The sequence below is a fragment of the Perognathus longimembris genome, chromosome 28, assembly GCF_023159225.1.
Source record: "Perognathus longimembris pacificus isolate PPM17 chromosome 28, ASM2315922v1, whole genome shotgun sequence".
NCBI lineage: Eukaryota > Metazoa > Chordata > Mammalia > Rodentia > Heteromyidae > Perognathus > Perognathus longimembris.
The window spans coordinates 78924899-78943568 of NC_063188.1; the positions used below are offsets into that span (position 1 = coordinate 78924899).

General features: G+C 44.6%; 1 protein-coding gene across 1 annotated transcript; it reads left to right on the forward strand.

The window, feature by feature from the left end:
- The first annotated feature begins 14157 nt into the window (after positions 1-14157).
- LOC125343133 (coiled-coil domain-containing protein 54-like) lies at positions 14158-15075 on the forward strand. The gene has a single exon (XM_048335405.1). The coding sequence runs from the start codon at positions 14158-14160 to the stop codon at positions 15073-15075; it is 918 nt and encodes a 305-aa protein (XP_048191362.1).
- Positions 15076-18670: the final 3595 nt, after the last annotated feature.

Genomic DNA, 18670 nt, shown 5'->3' on the forward strand with positions numbered 1-18670 from the left:
CTTGAAGGGGGACCCCTGGCACCCCACTTTGATACTTGTAGGGCACAAGTCAGTTCGGATTTTGGCCAGAACTGACCGGGAGGGCCTCCTAACCAAGGCTCACCCCGCCCACCTTGATCTTGGGTCTGCTCCTCCTGTTTCTTCACAGAAGCCAGCGGATCAACTTGGGAGATCTCCATTTTGTAAGTCTTTTAAATATAAGGCCTGTATGTAATGTCTTTTAACAGTGGATTTGGGAGTGGGCCAGGTAACCCACTCATTTTCAGTCATCCCTGACTGCCCCTATCCATTGCTTGGACATGACCTCTTAACAAAAATGAAAGCTCAGACAGACCAGTGCAAGACTTGAGAGAAGTTAACAAGAGAGTAATGGACAATCACCCAACAGTCCCACACCTGTATACTCTGCTGAGCTCCCTGTCACCAAGCCATGTGTGGTATACTGTGTTGGATCTAAAGGATGCTTTCTTTAGCCTGCCCTTAGCCCCACAGAGCCAAAGCTACTTTGCATTCACTTGGCACGATCCTGAGATGGGGATAAGCGGTCAATTGACCTGGACCAGGCTGCCTCAAGGATTCAAGAACTCGCCTACCATCTTTGACGAGATGTTACATGAAGACTTGAGTGAGTACTGCTCCAAAAATCCCGGAATAAGTCTATTGCAATATGTAGATGATTTGTTAATAGCCACTCCAGACCAAAATAGCTGTCTAAAGGGAACAGCTCTGCTCTTAAAGACTCTTGGCAACTTGGGCTATAGGGCCTCCGCTAAAAAGGCACAAATCTGTAAACCTGAAGTCACCTATCTGGGCTTCATACTAAAAGAGGGCAAGCGTTGGCTGTCGGATACACATAAAGAAACCGTGCTAAAAATCCCTGTGCCTAAGTCAGCCAGACAAGTCAGAGAGTTCCTGAGAACAGCGGGCTTTTGCCGGCTGTGGATACCTGGGTTCAATGAGATGGCCAAGCCTCTATATGGTTTTTTTTTGTTTTGTTTTTGCCAGTCCTGGGCCTTGGACTCAGGGCCTGAGCACTGTCTCTGGCTTCTTTTTTGCTCAAGGCTAGCACTCTGCCACTTGAGCCACAGCGCCACTTCTGGCCATTTTTATATAAGTGGTGCTGGGGAATCGAACCCTGGGCTTCATGTATACGAGGCAAGCACTCTTGCCACTAGGCCATATTCCCAGCCCCCATGCCTCTATATGGAGCCATCAAAAACCTCCCAGAGTTTCATTGGACTGAGCAGATGCAAAAAGCCTTTGAGGCAATCAAGAAAAGCCTTTTGGAGGCTCCTTGGATTTACCTGACGTGAACAAGCCATTCACATTATTCGTGGCTGAAAGTAAAGGAATAGCAAAAGGAGTGCTCACCCAGCCAATTGGACCTTGGAAGTGGCCAGTTGAAACCAAATGGGGCCAGTAGTGTTAATTTATTTTTTTAAGGTTTTTGTTTTGTTTTGAGATAGGGTCGACCATTCAATCCAAGCTGGACTCAAACTCATGGCTTCCCAAGTGCTAGGATTACAGGTACATCCCACTACACCACCACATCCAGCTAAAAGTGTGTTTCTACTTTAATTTTGTAAAAAGCAACTTCCAGTCATGTTCATGGTAGATATGGGAGCAGAAAATTCAGTAAAGCCTTGCTTTTCCATTTCAGAAAGTCTGGCTGTCGGTGGTCTTCTTGGTGGTCGTCTCGCGACTTGGGTATAACATATACAAATAATGAAATGATACTGAAGTGTAGAGAAAGAAGATATATTACACAGCACAGATTTCTTCAGCCATCTTTACAGTGCAGAGGTGAGCTTTAGGTTAAACTTGAGGAGGAATCATTAGAAAGTTATGCAAAGTTAAACAGACCCAGTCACAGGCATGATCTGATTAGTCATTATGTCAGTCTCTTTGGGTCCAAGGTTTCAGACAAGCTGTTATCTCTATTCTAAGTTTTGAATTCTGTTGTTTTGTTTTGTTTTTGCCAGTCCAGGGCCTTGGACTCAGGGCCTGAACACTGTCCCTGGTTTCTTTGTGCTCAAGGCTAGCACTCTGCCACTTGAACCACAGCGCCATTTCTGGCCATTTTCTGTATATGTGGTGCTGGGGAATTGAACCCAGGGCTTCATGTATAGGAGGCAAGCACTCTTGCCACTAGACCATATCCCCAGCTGTTATCTCTATTCTAAAGAGGCTCTCATTCCATTTCCATTCCTAGCCACTGAGGAGGCTGAGATCCACCAGTACTGAGGCTTGAACTCAGGGCCTGAGTACTGTCCCTTGGCTTTTTTGCTCAAAGCTGGTACTCTACCACTTGAGCCACACCTCCACTTCAGGCTTTTGCTGGTTAATTAGAGGTAATAGTCTCACAGATTTGTCTGTTTGGGCTGACTTTGAACTGTGATCCTCAGGTCTCAGCCTCCTGAGTAGCTAGTATTACAGGCGTAAGACATTGGAACTGACTGTATACTGTTCGTGTTTGTTTTACTTTTTGTGGTGCTAGAGATAGAACCTGGGACCTTGTGCGTCATTAAGTAACTCTACCAAGATGACATTCTAACACATTTTTATCTTTTTTTTTGGCCAGTCCTGGGGCTTGGACTCAGGGCCTGAGCACTGTCCCTGGCTTCTTTTTGCTCAAGGCTAGAACTCTGCCACTTGAGCCACAGCGCCATTTCTGGCCATTTTCTGTATATGTGGTGCTGGGGAATTGAACCCAGGGCCTCATGTATAGGAGGCAAGCACTCTTGCCACTAGGCCATATCCCCAGCCCCACACACATTTTTATCTCTTCTTTTTGGTTGGTCCTGGGCCTTGAACTCTGGGCCTGGTTGCTGTCCCTGAGCTCTTCAGCTCAAGGCTAGTGCTCTACCACTTGAACCACAGAACCACTTCCCATTTTCTAGTGGTTAATTGGAGATAAGAGTCTCATCTCGGGGCCTAGTGGCAAGAGTGCCTGCCTCATATACATGAGGCCCTGGGTTCGATTCCCCAGCACTACATATACAGAAAATGGCCAGAAGTGGCGCTGTGGCTCAAGTGGCAGAGTGCTAGCCTTGAGCAAAAAGAAGCCAGGGACAGTGCTCAGGCCCTGAGTCCAAGCCCCAGGACTGGCCAAAAAAAAAAAAAAAGAGTCTCATCTCTCCTGCCTGGGCTGACTTTGAACTGAGAGCCTCAGAGCTCAGCTAGGGTTATAGACATGAGCCACTGGCGCTGGACTTCATGTTTTTATCTTATTATTCTCTAAACAATTAAGTATGGGGCTGGGAATATGGCCTAGAGGTAGAGTGCTTGCCTCGTATACATGAAGCCCTTGGTTCGATTCCTCAGCACCACATATGTAGGAAATGGCCAGAAGTGGCACTGTGGCTCAAGTGGCAGAGTGCTAGCCTTGAGCAAAAAGAAGCCAGGGACAGTGCTCAGGCCCTGAGTTCAAGCCCCAAGACTGGCAAAAAAAAAAGAAGAAGCCAGGGCCAGTGCTCAGGCCCTAAGTTCAGGCCCCAGGACTGGCAAAAACAGAATAAAAACAAGAAAATGTTAACAATTAAGTATAGCAACTGTCTAACATTTACATTTGTGTGTGTGTGTGTGTATGTGTGTGTGTGTGTGTGTGTGTGTTTTGGAAACATCATGTTCCTATGTAGCCCAGATTGACCTAGAAATTGGGATCCTTCTTTCTGAGCCTCCTGAATTGCTGGGATTACTCGTATGTACCATGATGGCTCTGTGTGTGTGTGTGTGTGTGTGTGTGTGTGTGTATGTATGTGTGTGTGTGTGTGTGTGTGTGTGTGTGTGTGTTTGGTGCCAATCCTGGGACTTGAACTCAGGGCCTGGGCACTGTCCCTAAGCTTCTTCATTCTAGAAGGCTAGTGCTCTACCCCTTGAGCCACAGCTCCACTTCCAGCTTTTGTTTTTTTCAGTCCTGGGGCTTGAACTCACGTCCTGAGCACTGTCCCTGGCTTCTTTTTGCTCAAGGCTAGCACTCTGCCACTTGAGCCACAGCACCATTGGTGCTAAGGAATTGAACCCAGGGCTTTATGTATGTGAGGCAAGCACTTTACCACTAGGCCATATTCCTAGCCCCCACTTTCAGTTTTTTTAATAGTTAATTAGATATGAGTCTCATGAACTTTCCTGCCCTGCAATCATGAGATCTCTGCCTCCTGAGTAGTTAGGATTGCAAATGTAAGCTATTGTTGCCTGGCCCCTTGTTTATTTTTAATATTGATTTATTTAAAAACAAAATTGTAGGGCTGGGGATATGGCCTAGTGGCAAGAGTGCTTTGCCTTGTATACATGAGGCCCTGGGTTCGATTCCCCAGCACCACATATACAGAAAATGGCCAGAAGTGGCGCTGTTGCTCAAGTGGCAGAGTGCTAGCCTTGAGCAAGAAGAAGCCAGGGACAGTGCTCAGGCCCTGAGTCCAAGGCCCAGGACTGGCCAAAAAAAAAAAAACAAGAGTCTCACAGGGACTGGGAATGTGAGTTAGTGGTAGAGTGATTGCCTAGCATGCATGAAGCCCTAGGTTCGGTTCCTCCATACCATATAAACAGAAAAGGCTGGAAGTGGCACTGTGGCTCAGGTGGTAGAGTGCTAGCTTTGAACAAAAGCAGCTCAGGGACAGGGCCCAGGCCCTGAGTTCAAGCCCCGGGACTGGCAAAAAATAATCTCACACTTTCCTGCCTGGCTGGCTTCAAGCCGAGATCCTCAGATCTCAGCCTCCTGAGTAGCTAGGATTATAAGTGTGAGTCACCAGTGCCCAGCTCTGTTGATCATCTTGGTGGACCTGGAGGAAAGGATGCAGATGTGGACCAAGTTGGCACAGCTTTCTGAATCCTAACAGTGCCAGGTAGTCACTCCAGGTTCTAGGAGTCTGCTTCAATGCCTGTTTTGTGTGTTTTAGGGGAGTGTGTGTGTGTGTGTGTGTGTGTGTGTATGTGTGTGTGTGTGTCCTGGAGCTTGACTTGGGGCCTGGGTGCTGTCACTGAGCTTTTATGCTCAATACTAGTGCCCTTTCATCTGAGTTATAACTCCACTTCTGGCTTTTTGATGGTTAAGTAGAGATAAGAGTCTTAAAGACTTTCCTACCCATGTTGGCTTTGAACTTCGATCTTCAGATCTTAGCCTCCTGAGTAGCTAGGATTACAGGAAGAAGCCACCCATGCTGGGCCAATTTTTCTCTTAATTCAAGAAAGATGGACTGAGCCTCATTAAGCAGCATTCCCCTTTGGAACCCAAGGTCACAGACTGTGATGGCTTTTTTCCAATGTAAATATAACTTTCTCTGGAGCTCAGCACCTGCCACTTGGCCACTTGTCTCTGACCTGGAGCTTCTTTGTGTCTGGATGGGCCTAAAGGAGTCTGTAGTGGCATTTTAATCTTGTACAAGTACTCTGGGGGCAGCCCTTGATTGATTTGGCAGGAGAGACATGGATAAACACTGTCCTCTTCCATTCCTCAGTGTGCTGTGTCACTGAGCTACAACCCTATTCCAGGTAAACTGAGACACATTCACCTGGCTCCACAGACTGTCCCTGGTAATACCAAGCCCCTACTTAATGAGCTTGCATCTGCTTTCCCTTCATCCCTGTTTAACTTGTCGTTTCACTCACTCCTATTCTGTGGAACAATTCCACAAAGTAAAGGAGCTACAAGTGTCACCAAATACAGGTGAGAGTTTGTGAAGTTTCCCTCCAAAAGTAGGAACTTTTCACTTACGGTCCTTGACTTCGATCACAGAATAAGAATTTCAGGACAAGTCATAAGGGTAAGAAAACTTGGAGCTTTATTGAATAAGTAAGCAAGCAGGCAAGCAAATAAGCAGGCAGACAAGCAGAAAGGCAAGGAACACTCTTAACAGAGTGTGAGTGCTCCTGAAGGGACAGAGACACACAGCTCTTGGGCACCAGGGTTATTATTATGATAAAGGCAGGAAGTCTGACAAAGTTATGCAAAGATGTATATTTATTTTTGCTCTCAATCACTCTGGTATTGTTGCACCTCTAAGTTTCTAGCTCTTGTTTGCCATTCTGGTCGTTTATGTTTTGAGTCCACTCTTTAATTTTAGGCGGATATTTCTCTCAGGAAGGGATGCATCCTACCACCAAACTGATACTAATTCTTTTGTTTATTTTTGCCAGTCCTGGGGCTTGAATGCAGGGCCTGGGCACTTGAGGTAAGGAATGCATCCTGTTGTCACTCTTAGAATCAAAGATAATGCTTCTATGTTGCTGAATACCTTGTTTCTTAGTTACCTTCAGCAGGTTTCATTTTCCCTAATCCATCCTGCCTCATGTTCACCTAAAATGACTTTGGTTCCTTGATCTTAAGGGAAGTAGATTATCTCCTGTATTTGGTTTAAGCTTGAGTTTTTGTTTCTTTTCTTCTTTTTTTTTTTGCCAGTCCTGGGGCTTGAACTCAGGGCCTGAGCACTGTCCCTGGCTTCTTTTTGCTTAAGGCTAGCACTCTACCACTTGAGATACAGTGTCACTCCTGGCTTTTCCTATATATGTGGTGCTATGGAATCGAACCCAGGGCTTCATGTATATGAGGTGGGCACTCTACCACTAGGCCAGATTCCCAGCCCTAAGCTTGAGTTTTTTAATTACTGGCAGCTATTTACCATGCCTCATTTTCCTTAATCTATGCTGCCTCATAAGAAGGCCTCTCTTCAGGCTCTCTTTGGGGACCTGGTGGAGTTGGCAGTGAGGAGACAGGCCCTGATAGATACATCATTACCAGCTCCATGTATATTCTTCCCACAGAGCCCTGTGTTTTAGGATCTGAGTGAGTGAGGTCTCAGACACAGTAACTGCTACTCCTGCATTCCAGATTATTGCATCTTTTATTTCCTGTTCTCTAACTTTGCTTCCTTTTGTGAATGTGTGTTAGGGGAATGGGTGTCCTGGGGCTTGGACTCAGGGCCTGGCCGCTGCCCCTGAGCTCTTTTTGCTCAAGGCTAGTGCTCTGCCACTTTGAGCCACAGCTCCACTTTCAGCCTTTTGCTGGTTAATTGGAGATAGAGTCTCATGGACTTTACTGTCCATGCTGGCTTTGAACTTTGATCCTCAGATCTCAGCCTCCTGAGTAGGTAGGATTATATAGGCATGAGCCACTGAAAACCTGTTTGTTTGTTTGTTTTTCTTTTTAGATACTGTAAGTAAGTTAAGGCTGGGAATATGGCCTAGTGGCAAAAGTGCTTGCCTCGTATACATGAAGCCTGGGTTCGATTCCTCAGCACCACATATATAGAAAAAGCCAGAAGTGGCGCTGTGGCTCAAGTGGCAGAGTGCTAGCCTTGAGCAAAAAGAAGTCAGGGATAGTACTCAGGCCCTGAGTTCAAGGCCCAGGACTGGCAAAAAAAAAAGATACAGATGATTGGAAGTGGATGGGAGGAATGTGTATAGGTTCTGTGTAAGCCCTTTGCCATCTTATACAAAAGACTTGAACATCTGCAGATATTAGAATCCTCAGGGGATCCTGGAACCAATTCTCTGGGATAATTATTGAAGGATGACTTGAATGTTCACAGATGCACAATGATATGGACAGTACTGCATATGGGCAAATTGATGGTGTATATATAAATATAAAGATATGCATCTGAGTACACATATGTTTCTCTCTGTGTGTGTGTGTGTGTGTGTGTGTGTGTGTGTGTGTGCTCTGGTATGGTACTTGAACACAGAGCTCAAGCTCTCTTAGCTTTTCCACTCAGGGTTGGCACTATACTTTTAAGCCACAGCTCAACAGTGATTTTATTGATTTGTTATAAGGGGATTGAGCCAAGGGCTTCAAACATTAGTAATGCAAGCAATCTTCCAGTGAGCTACACTTCCAAACCCTGATTTTTAAAATAATAATAATTATTTGGGGAGGGGGACTGGGAATGTGGCCTAGTGGTAGAGTGCTTGTCTAGCATACATGAAGCCCTGGGTTCACTTCCTCAGCACTACATACACAGAAAAAGCCAGAAGTGGTGCTGTGGCTCAAGTGGCAGAGTGCTAGCCTTGAGCAAAAAGAAGCCAGGGACAGTGCCCAGGCCCTGAGTTCAAGCCCCAGGACTGGAAAATAATAATAATAATTTTTTGAGCTGAGCACTAGTGGCTCATGCCTATAATCCTCACTACTTGGGAGGCTGAGTTCTATGGATTGTGATTCGAAGCCAGCCTAGGCAGGACAATCTCTGAGACTCTTATCTCCAGTTAACCACCTAAAAAACTGGAAATGGAGCTGTGGCTCAAAGTAGTAGAGTGCTAACCTTGAGCAAAAAAAGCTCAGAGACAGTTCCCAGGCACTGATTTCAAGCCCCATGACTGACAAAACCAAACCAAAACAACAATAATAATAATTTTATGAGTGTATGACAGTACTGGCTAATTAGAGATACAATCTCCAAGATTTTTTTTCTGCCAGGCTGGCATCAAACTTCAATTCTGAATATATTATTTTTGCTGGTCCTGGGGCTTGAACTCAGGGCCCGGGCTCTGTCCCTGAGTTTCTTTTGGTCAAAGCTAGCACTCTACAACTTGAGCCACAGCACTACTTCTGGCTTTTTCTGAGTACTTTATTGGAGATAAGAGTCTCACAGATTTTCCTGCTGGGCTGGTTTTGAACCATGATCCTCAGATCTCAGCCTCCTGACTAGCTAGGATTACAGGTGTAAGCCACCAGTGACTGACCTTTCTCTTTTCTTTCTCTTTCTTTCTTTCCTTCCTTCCTTTCTCCTTTTTTCTATCATCTTTCTTTTTTCTTTCTTTCCATCTGCCTGCCTTCCTTCCTTCCTTCCTTCTTTTCTTCCTTCCTTCCTTCCTTCCTTCCTTCCTTCCTTCCTTCCTTCCTTCTTTCCTTCCTTCCTTCTTTCCTTCCTGTCTGTCTTTCTGCTTAATGTCTACTTTTTTCTCATCCAAATAGCCACTGGAGCTTACTTGATGTTTTGATATCCATGGGGACACTTTTCTTTTGGGGGGGGCAGTACTTGGGCTTGAACTCATGCCTTAGGCATTGTTCTTTAGCTTTTCCACTCAAGGCTAGAGCTCAACCACTTGAATCACATCCCCACCTCTGACTCTGTGTGTGTGTGTGTGTGTGTGTGTGTGTGTGTGTGTGTGTGTGTGCTTGTGCATACATGCATGTGCTGGCCCTGGGACATGAACTCAGGGACTGGGGACTGTTTTTGCACTTTTTAATCAAGTCTAGCACTCTACCACTTGAGGCACAGCTCCATTTCTGTCATTTTTGGTGGTTAATTGGAGATAAGAGACTTAGAGGCTTTTCTGGCCCATCTAGCTTTGAACTGTGATCTTCAGATCTCAGCCTTCTGAGTAGCTATACAGATGTGAGCCATGGGTACCTGGATAAGTTATTACATTTTTTCTTCCTTTCTAATAATTTTTCTCTAGTTTCTGTTATTCACTTCATTTGTCCATTCATTCATTTAACGTAGAAACAAGTTCTCATTATGTTGCCCAGGTTAGCCTGAGCTGGAGCCCAGATACCAATTTTCATCACCACACCAGCTTCTGTCTCTTCATTTCTTGACTAGCACTGCCTAATTCTTTTAGGACATTTCAGGTGCCTCAGGGACAAATGTCCTTGTCCTGTTTTTCTTGACTTTAGTAGATAGATGGCTTCTGTGTCTAATAAAATTAACCACTCCTGGTGATTTGAGATAAATTTTTGGAAGTGTTAAAGATATATCCAGGATCTAGAAATGTGGCTTGGTGGTAGAATGCTTGCCTAGTATGCATGAAGTACTGTGTCTGATTCCTCTGTACCACATAAATAGAAAAAGCTGCAAGTGGCACTATGGCTAAAGTGGTAGAGCACTAGCCCTGAACACAGAGAGGCTCAGGGACAGAGCCTAGGCTCTGAGTTTGAGCCCAGGACAGGCAAAAAAAGACATATCTAGAGATATACTGCTAGCCTAGCAGAGCAGTACCCTAAAATCTAAACATGGCACCTAAAAAATGTTTAGGTTGGGCATTGATGGCTCACTGGTGTAATCTGAGGATTACTTAGGATGCTGAGATCTGAGGATTGGGGTTCAAAGTCAGCCTAGGCAAGAAAGTCCGTAAGACTCCAATTAATCACCAAAATGTCAGAAGTTAGTAGAATTGTAACTTAGGTGGTAGAGCACAAGCTTTGAGTACAAAAGCTCTGGGACAGTGCCCAGACCTTGAGTTCAGGCCCCTGGATCAGGAATTTAGCTTAGTGGTAGAGTGCTTGCTTAGCGTGCATGAAGCTCTGGGTTTGAGTCCTTAGTACCATAGAAACAGAAAAGGCTGAAAGTGGTGTTGTGGCACAAGTGGTAGAGTGCTAGTCTTGAGCAAAAGAAGTTCAGGGACAATGCCCAGGACCTGAGTTCAAGCCCCAGGACTGGCAAAGAAAGCCAGAAAATGGAACTGTGGCTCCAGTGATAGAACACTAGCATTGAACACAAAAGCTCAGGGAGAGCACACAGGCCCTGAGTTCAAACCAAGAGAATGAATGGGGATGAATATGGTAGAAATAGGTTTTTTGCCTATAGAATAACATATAATATAATAGAACAATGAGACCTGTTGAATGTTTTAAAGGGGAGGAGATAAAGGACAATGACATTCAGATACACACATACACATACACACACACCACCACCACCACCACCACCACCACCACCACCACTACCAACAACAACAACAACCCAGAAACAAAAACTTTCAATTGACTGAAGGCTAGTCATCTCTAGGGTAAGAATGACTATAATTTTTAACACCACCACAAATTTTTATTGGTGTCTGATGGGCTTTGAGTGTTAACATGTGCCCAGTACTCATCTACAGGGCATTCTCTGTCCCCAGGTTGAGGGAGGTTTACTGAATTTTAACTGACCTCCACTGTGTGACTTACTGATCTGGGTAAGTTAAAAATGCATAATTTCAGGAACTATTGGTGACCCAACTAAGGCTAGAATGAGGCCTTTTCCTTAGTCTTTGAATGGGTTACCAAAAACAACTTATCTTCCCAGGCACCAGTGGCTCACACCTATAATCCTAGCTACTCAGGGAGCTAAGATCTGAGGAGTGTAGTTCGAAGCCAGCTTGGGCAGGAAAGTCTGGGAGACTATTATCTCCAATTAATCGCAGAAAAAGCTGCAAGTGGCACTGTGGCTCAAGTGTAGAGTGCTAGCCATGAACAAAAGTACCTCAGGGACAGCGCCAAGGCCCAGAGAGAGTTCAATCCCCAGAATTGGCACACACGTGCAAAACGTGTATCTTGTGACATCCCATTACTTCAGTGAAGTACATAGGCTGATCACCTTTTATGTGTGTGCCTATCCTGGGGCTTGAACTCAGGACCCTGGCACTATCTCTGAGCTCTATTTTTTTTGGCCAGTCCTGGGGCTTGGACTCAGGGTCTGAGCACTGTCCCTGGCTTCTTCCCGCTCAAGGCTAGCACTCTGCCACTTGAGCCACAGCACCACTTCTGGCCATTTTCTGTATATGTGGTGCTGGGGAATCGAACCCAGGGCCTCATGTATATGAGGCAGGCACTCTTGCCACTAGGCCATATCCCCAGCCCCTCTCTGAGCTCTTTTGCTCAAGGCTAGCACCCTACCACTTTGAGCCACAGTACTACTCCTGGTTTTCAGGTGGTTAGAGATAAGGGGTAGGCTTTGAATTGTGATCCTCAGACCCTCAACCTTCTGAGTAACTAAGATTACAGGCATGAGCCACCAGCACCTAGATTTATCTTTACTTCTGTCTACATGTTGTAGGATTAGGCCTTAAGCAGAATCATTCTTTTCCTTTTTTGTCCTTGGTGCCCATACGGGCTAGGTCATTTGTATGGTGTTTTTCACTTATATTTTGTGAATCCTTGGTGGATTTTCTGTCTGTGGTTCTATCAATTACTGAAAGTAGGGACTGAAGGTTCACCTGTAGTATATAATACTGCATTTGCTTTATACTCTGTGTGTTTCTAAGCATTTCATGGCCCAGCACTGGTGGGTTATACCTGTAATCCTAGCTACTTAAGAGCCTGAAATCTGAGGATTGCGGTTTGAAGGCAGAAGGATCAGGAAAGTCTGTGAGACTCTTATCTTCAAATAACCTCTAGAAAACCAGAAGTAGGGCTATGGCTCAAATTGGTAGAGCACTAGCCTTGAGCAAAAAGGCTCAGGGACAGCGCCCAGGCTTCCAGTTAAAGCCCCACGACCACCAAAAGAAAAGAGAGAAAAAGAGTTCCCTTGGACTTTCCTGCCCTAGCTGGCTTTGAATTGAGATCCTCAGATCTTAACCTCCTGAGTAGCTAGGACTACAGGAGTAAACCACCAGCACCCAGGTTGCTCTACAGTCTATTAATCTCATATTAACATAGATACTTTTATTTCTCAGTGCTTCATGATACTTGTTTCTGATCTTGGCTTAGCACAATGTTATTTTTTAATTCTAGGGCAGTGGTTCTTATAGTGTGGTATGAGGTAGACTCTAGGAACTGAACTCTGGCCCTTGTGCTTGCTTGGATGGCACTGTATTCTCCCAACCCCTTTCTGCATTGTTTTCTTTGTTGCTGTTTTGTTTTGTCCTGAACTTGAACTCAGGACTTTACACTCTCACTCAGGTTTTTTCCGACCACTTGAGCCATACCTCTACTTCTACCTTTTCCTGGTGAATTGGAGACAAGAATTACATTTGTCTGCCTGGGCTGACTCTGACCTTGGGTCCTCAGATCTCAGCCCACGAAATCACTATTATAGGTATGAACCACTAATACTCAGGTTACATTTTTTTGCTATCTTGGTCTGTAATCTTCCTACTTACACTTCCTCATGTTACTGAAGACAACATGCATGGAACAATGCACCTAGCTATTGGTTGAAATGGAGTCTCAAGAACTCATTTTGTCTTCTGCCCTCAAGTTCTGATACCAAGTGGCTGGAATCAAAAGCTTGAGTTACAGCTCCCAGCAAAAGTATTCTAAAATCAAGCCAGGTGCCAGTGGCTTGTGTCTCTAATCCTAGCTACTCAGGAGATTGAGATATGAGGAGCTCAGTTCAAAATCAGCCTTAGCATGAAAGTCTGAGAAATACTTATCTCCAATTAACCACCTAAAAGCTGGAAGTGGAGCTGTGACTCAAGTGTTAGAGTGCTAGCCTTGAGCAAAAAACCTCAGGAACAGGACCCAGGCCAAGTTCAAGCCCAGTACCTTCTCACACGAAAAATTAAAATAATAATATACTAAGACATTACTTACCTTTCTACTTTGTATTTTTTTTTTTTTTTGGCCAGTCCTGGGCCTTGGACTCAGGGCCTGAGCACTGTCCCTGGCTTCTTCCCGCTCAAGGCTAGCACTCTGCCACTTGAGCCACAGCGCCGCTTCTGGCCGTTTTCTGTATATGTGGTGCTGGGGAATCGAACCCAGGGCCTCGTGTATCCGAGGCAGGCACTCTTGCCACTAGGCCATATCCCCAGCCCTCTACTTTGTATTTTTAAATATGCTATAAGCTGGGCACCCGTGACTCATGTCTGTAGTCCTAGCTACTCAGAAGTCTGAGATCTGAGGATCGAGGTTCCAAGCCAGCCTGGGCAGTAAAGTTCATGAGACTCTTAGCTCCAATAAACTACTCAGAAAAAGTTGGAAGTAGCACTGTGGCTCAAGTGGAAGAGCACTAGCCTTGAACAAAGAGGCTCAGGGACAGCACCCAGGCCCTGAAGTTCAAGCCCCAGAACTGGCAAAATAAAATAAAATAAAAAGTTCTTTGGTATAAGTGAAAAAACAAGAGTGTGACAAAAAGTTTCCCTCTGTGCTGTGCTTAACTCTGTGCTCAGCCAGGAGCCACTGTGACATCAGCATTGGGTCAACAGTTGTCATAGCCCAGCCGCATAAGACCCTCCATTATTTCACTGAGCTCCTCAGGCTGGGCTGCCTCAGAAGGAGCCAACCACCAAAGGGCACCAGTCTCCACCTTTGAGGTACTGTATGTGGCATTTTATGATGTTACTGGGGAAAAGTCAAGAAAATAGTAAGAAAACAACCAGTTCTTTCTAACATTACTTCTTTCCTAGGATATATTCACATTTACTAACACTTTGTGTCTTGTTTCAGAATGAAAAATGTACAACCTTCATATGAGAAGGGTCAGAGATGTTGCTGGATCTATGTGGAATAGAAATCTCTCCATGATCAGACAGTCTTTTAAAAACATCTGCCAAAAATGTAACATTCGACACCGATCCTCATCTAGATATCCAACAGTGACTCCCCATGATAGTGACGAAGATGACATCAGTTTGGATGAAGAAATAAAATTTACTGAAATACTTCAAGATATTCAAACAGCCCAAAAAGATCTTCTTAAGCAAATAACTGACATGACCATTGTGATATCAAAAATCCAGAAGAAGATTGACTATTATCATAAACAGACGGACATCCTACAAACCAGAATAAATGCTAATGAAAGCAAACAAGCCATCTTCACCAACAGTATCCTCTCCATGAAGGAAAACATCTCTACTTTAAAGAAAAAGATGGCAGAACTGGAAAACTTGAATTCATACTCCAATATACACTGTTTAGAAATCCCAGAGGAAGAAACAGGGATGAAAATCATAGAACTGTTTCAGAAATTTGTACAGCTGGAAGCTCAGAAGAATACATCCATTTCTACGGATTCAAATATGTCTACAGCAAACTCCACCGAAGTTCCCATTCCAGAATCAACTTGTAGTCTGGAGGAAAACCCAATTTCTCCTACAGGTAAAACTCCAAAGAGAAGTAACCCAGAAAATACATCAAGAAACTCACAAAAGGCAAGATCAAATATTTACATGTACCCAGACTTCAGAACCTGGATCAAGCTAATGTTTGTTCAGGGAGGGAAATGGAGAGTTTTCCTCCATGCCAGCAACTTAGATGAATTTGTCCAGTGGCTTCTTTGTAGACCAACAGAACATCCTGAGGAAGCACTAATCACACCCCACAGAGAATCTCTCTTCGGTGGATTTATTGAAAACCTGACCAAACTCTACCTCTCTGTTGTGAACTACTTTTACTGCCGTTTTGGCTTCTCAGAAGTAGAAGTAACTCGCCTGTAGGGTTATTATCTGCTTGGCCTGGCAGAAAATAAATGCAGTGGGTTTGCTCCCAGCATACATCATTGTAGTGTCTGTGAACTCCTTGGTACCTTGCGTCCTGTGGGCCCACTGTCTGCGAGGTTCATACACATCCACAGTAAGTTAAGACACATCATCCCACTGAACTATTGTGAGCCACTTTCTGTGTGTGTTCATGTCCTCTCATGGGTAATTCATGAGGACTCACCTTTGGGGGTGGTTAATTGGAGATGAGTCATGGATTTTCCTGCCTGGGCTGGCTTTGAACTGAGATCCTCAAATCTCAGCCTCCTGAGTAGCTAGGATTACAGGAGTGAGCCACCAGCAACTGGCATAGGGCTATATATCTTGAGTCCAAAATTTGCTGGTTGATTGGAGATAGAGTCGCAAAGACTTCCCTGCTCACTCTGGCTTTACGATCCTCAAGGTCTCAGTCAGCCTCTTGAGTATTTAGAGTTGCAGGCATGAACCACCAGCATCTAGCCAGTCAATTTTCTATATTCTTTGTCCAGTGGCTTTTTTTGCCAGTCCTGGGGCTTGAACTCAGGGCCTGGGCTGTCCCTGAGCCTCTCTGTGCTCAAGGCTAGTGCTCTACCACTTGAGCTACAGCACCACTTTCGGCTTTTTTCTGTCCATGAGGTACTGAGGAGTTGAACCCAGAGCTTTATGCATGCTAGGCAAGCACTCTCCCAATAAGCCACATTCCCAGCCCCTGTCTGATGGCTTTTGTAGATAAAATTTGTAGACAACAGAGCTGCAAGATAGAGGCTCATATTTGTACTAGTAGCTATTCAGGAGGCAGAGATCTGAGGATTATTATTCCAAGTCAGCCCCGGGTTGGAAAAGTCCACAGGACTCTTATCTCCAATTAGACTTTAAAAGCCAGGAGTAGAGTTGTGGCTCAAGTGATAGGACACTAGCCTTGGGCAAAATAGTTTAGGGTCATGCCTTGGCCTTGAGTTCGAGATCCAAGAACAGCATACACACAAAAAATAGAGACAGCATAGAGTGAAAATGATATACACTATCAAGAATACTGAAGTTGCACAATATGAAAATGCCATCTTCTGGGATAAAGTCTGTGAAGAGTGGCATTGATGCTACTTGCACTATCTGTGTCCATAACAAGTCATCATACGTTCATTGTATCCTTGATGGCCACAGTCTGTGGAAATGGGGGACCCAACTTAACTGGGCTGCTACTTAGGGAGTGCTTGACAAATAGCACACAATGTGAAGCCCCATGAGGTCACAATGCCTTTCTGAAGAGAAGATGGAAGGGCTGTGCAGACAAAGTTCAGGGAGTATGTGGAAAACCTTTAGGACCCCATAGCTCAGACTGCCTCTTTTCAGGTTACTACTGTGTGGAAAAAAGCACTCATGAAGTAGATGACTTCCCTGCCATTCCTCACCTGTGGTTGAGTCAGGATCCCATGCAAAGCCAGTACCCTTTGCCCCAGGATTTCATTATAGTTGGTGCCCTTAGGGCTGGTGAGGCAGAACTAGATCTCAACAGCCTTAGATCCAGTATGATTTCATTTCCACCAGCAGGGGGCACTAGTAATCCCTTAAAAATCCTGTCCATCTGTCTGTATTTACTAGTAGCAGGGCCTTGCTCTCTTGCTTGTCTTTCTTGCTCCTGGCTAGTGTGCTGCTCCTTGAGATACAATTCCAGCCCTACTTTTTCCTGTAAACTGGAATGAAGTTTCACTTTTCTACCCAGCCTGGGTAGAATCCCATGATCCTCTGGATCTCAGCCTCCTTTACTAGTTAATATTACAGGTGTGAGCCACCAATGGCCACATAGAGTACATTCTTCTGGAAGTAGATTCACAACACTTGATCGCTCTGGAAGCCAGGAAAAGAAACTTGCTGTCCTTTACAAAGAGAGGATTCTGTTGGTGTTTCAGAGCCACCACTGCATGCCACAACTGTGACTCCTGTGGCTTATTAGTCTTTAATGAGCATTTGTTAAATTAGGCACTAGCCCTAATTGCTCTTAATAAACAATTGATATGCTTGATATGGTGGACTATGCCTGTGATTCCAGCACTTAAAAGGCTGGAGGTAGGAGAATCTCAAGTTCCAGACCAGACTGGTCTATACCATGAGACCTTGTCTCAAAACACCAAATTAAGCTGGTGGCTCAGGCCTGTAATCCTAGCTCCTCAGGAGGCTGAGATCTGAGGAGCAACCCAAGCAAACAAAACTGAGAGATTTATCTCCAATTAGCCGGCAAAAAGCCAAAAAGGCATTGTTCATGTGGTAGAGTCCCAGTCTTGAAGAAAAAGCCAAGCAAGAATGTGAGGTCCTGACTTCAAGCCTCAGTGCTGGCACCTACACAATAAACAACAACACAGTCAAAAAATGGTATGACTTGACTGAAGTAGAAGGCAAACTCTCAAACATACTCTTTTCAAATGTATAGATGATAAGGACATTTTAAAATGTTTTATGGGGGCTGGGAATATGGCCTAATGGTAAAAGTTCTTGCCTCGTAAAATGTTTTACGGGGCTAGGAATGTGGCTTAGTGGTAAAGTGCTTACCTAGCATGCAGGAAGCCCTAGATTTGATTCCACAGTACCACATAAACAGAAAAAACAGGAAATGGTGCTGTGGCTCAAGTGGTAGAGTGCTAGCCTTGAGCTCAAGAACAGTGCCCAGGCCCTAAATTCAAGCCCGAGGACTAGCTACATAAATAAATGCTTTACGGAGCAACAGTGAAAAACATTTAATTCAGAGTTTATGTTTGAGATTTAGAAGAAGCTATGATTAACAAATAAAATTAAATTGTGGTTTTAAGTTTACCGGCAAGCTATATGGATTGTATACAGATGAAGGAGTCAGGACTGTTTTTAATAGTAACTTCAACAATTATACACACACACACACACACACACACACACACACACACACACACACACACACAAAAACCCATAGCCATCCAGGTGCTTGTGGCTCATGCCTGTAATCCTAGTCAGGAGGTTGAGACCTGAGGATCCTGATTCTAAGCCAGCTCAAGCAGGAAATTCCTTGAGAGGCTTATCTTGAATTAACAAGCAAAAAGCAGAAGTGGTGCTGTAGCTTAATTGGTAGAGTGCCAGCCTTAAGTGAAAAAGCTAAGGGATAGCACTGAAGTCCTGAGTTCAAGCCCCAGTACCAACACAAAATAACCAAAGAAGAAACTAAAAACAGTCCTGGGGCTTGAACTCAAGGCCTCGGTTTGAGCACTGTCCCCGAGCTTCTTTTCTTTTTTCTTTCTTTCTTTCTTTCTTTCTTTTTTTTTTTTTTTTTTTTTTTTTTGCTCAAGCTAGCACTCTACCACAGGAGCCACAACACCACTTCTGGCTTTCCAGCTTTTTCTTTGTATGTGGTAGTGAGGAATCAAACTCAGGGCTTCATGCATGCTAGGCAAGCATTCTACCACTAAGCCACATTCCAGCCCAGTTTGAATGCTTTTCTAGGCAATCAGTGGGAGGGAGCTTAAACATGGTTGTATTACCTCTGTGCAGGTGAAGTTAAAATGAACTACTTGGGCAAACCACAGGTTGTCATACTTACCACATTCTAAATGGC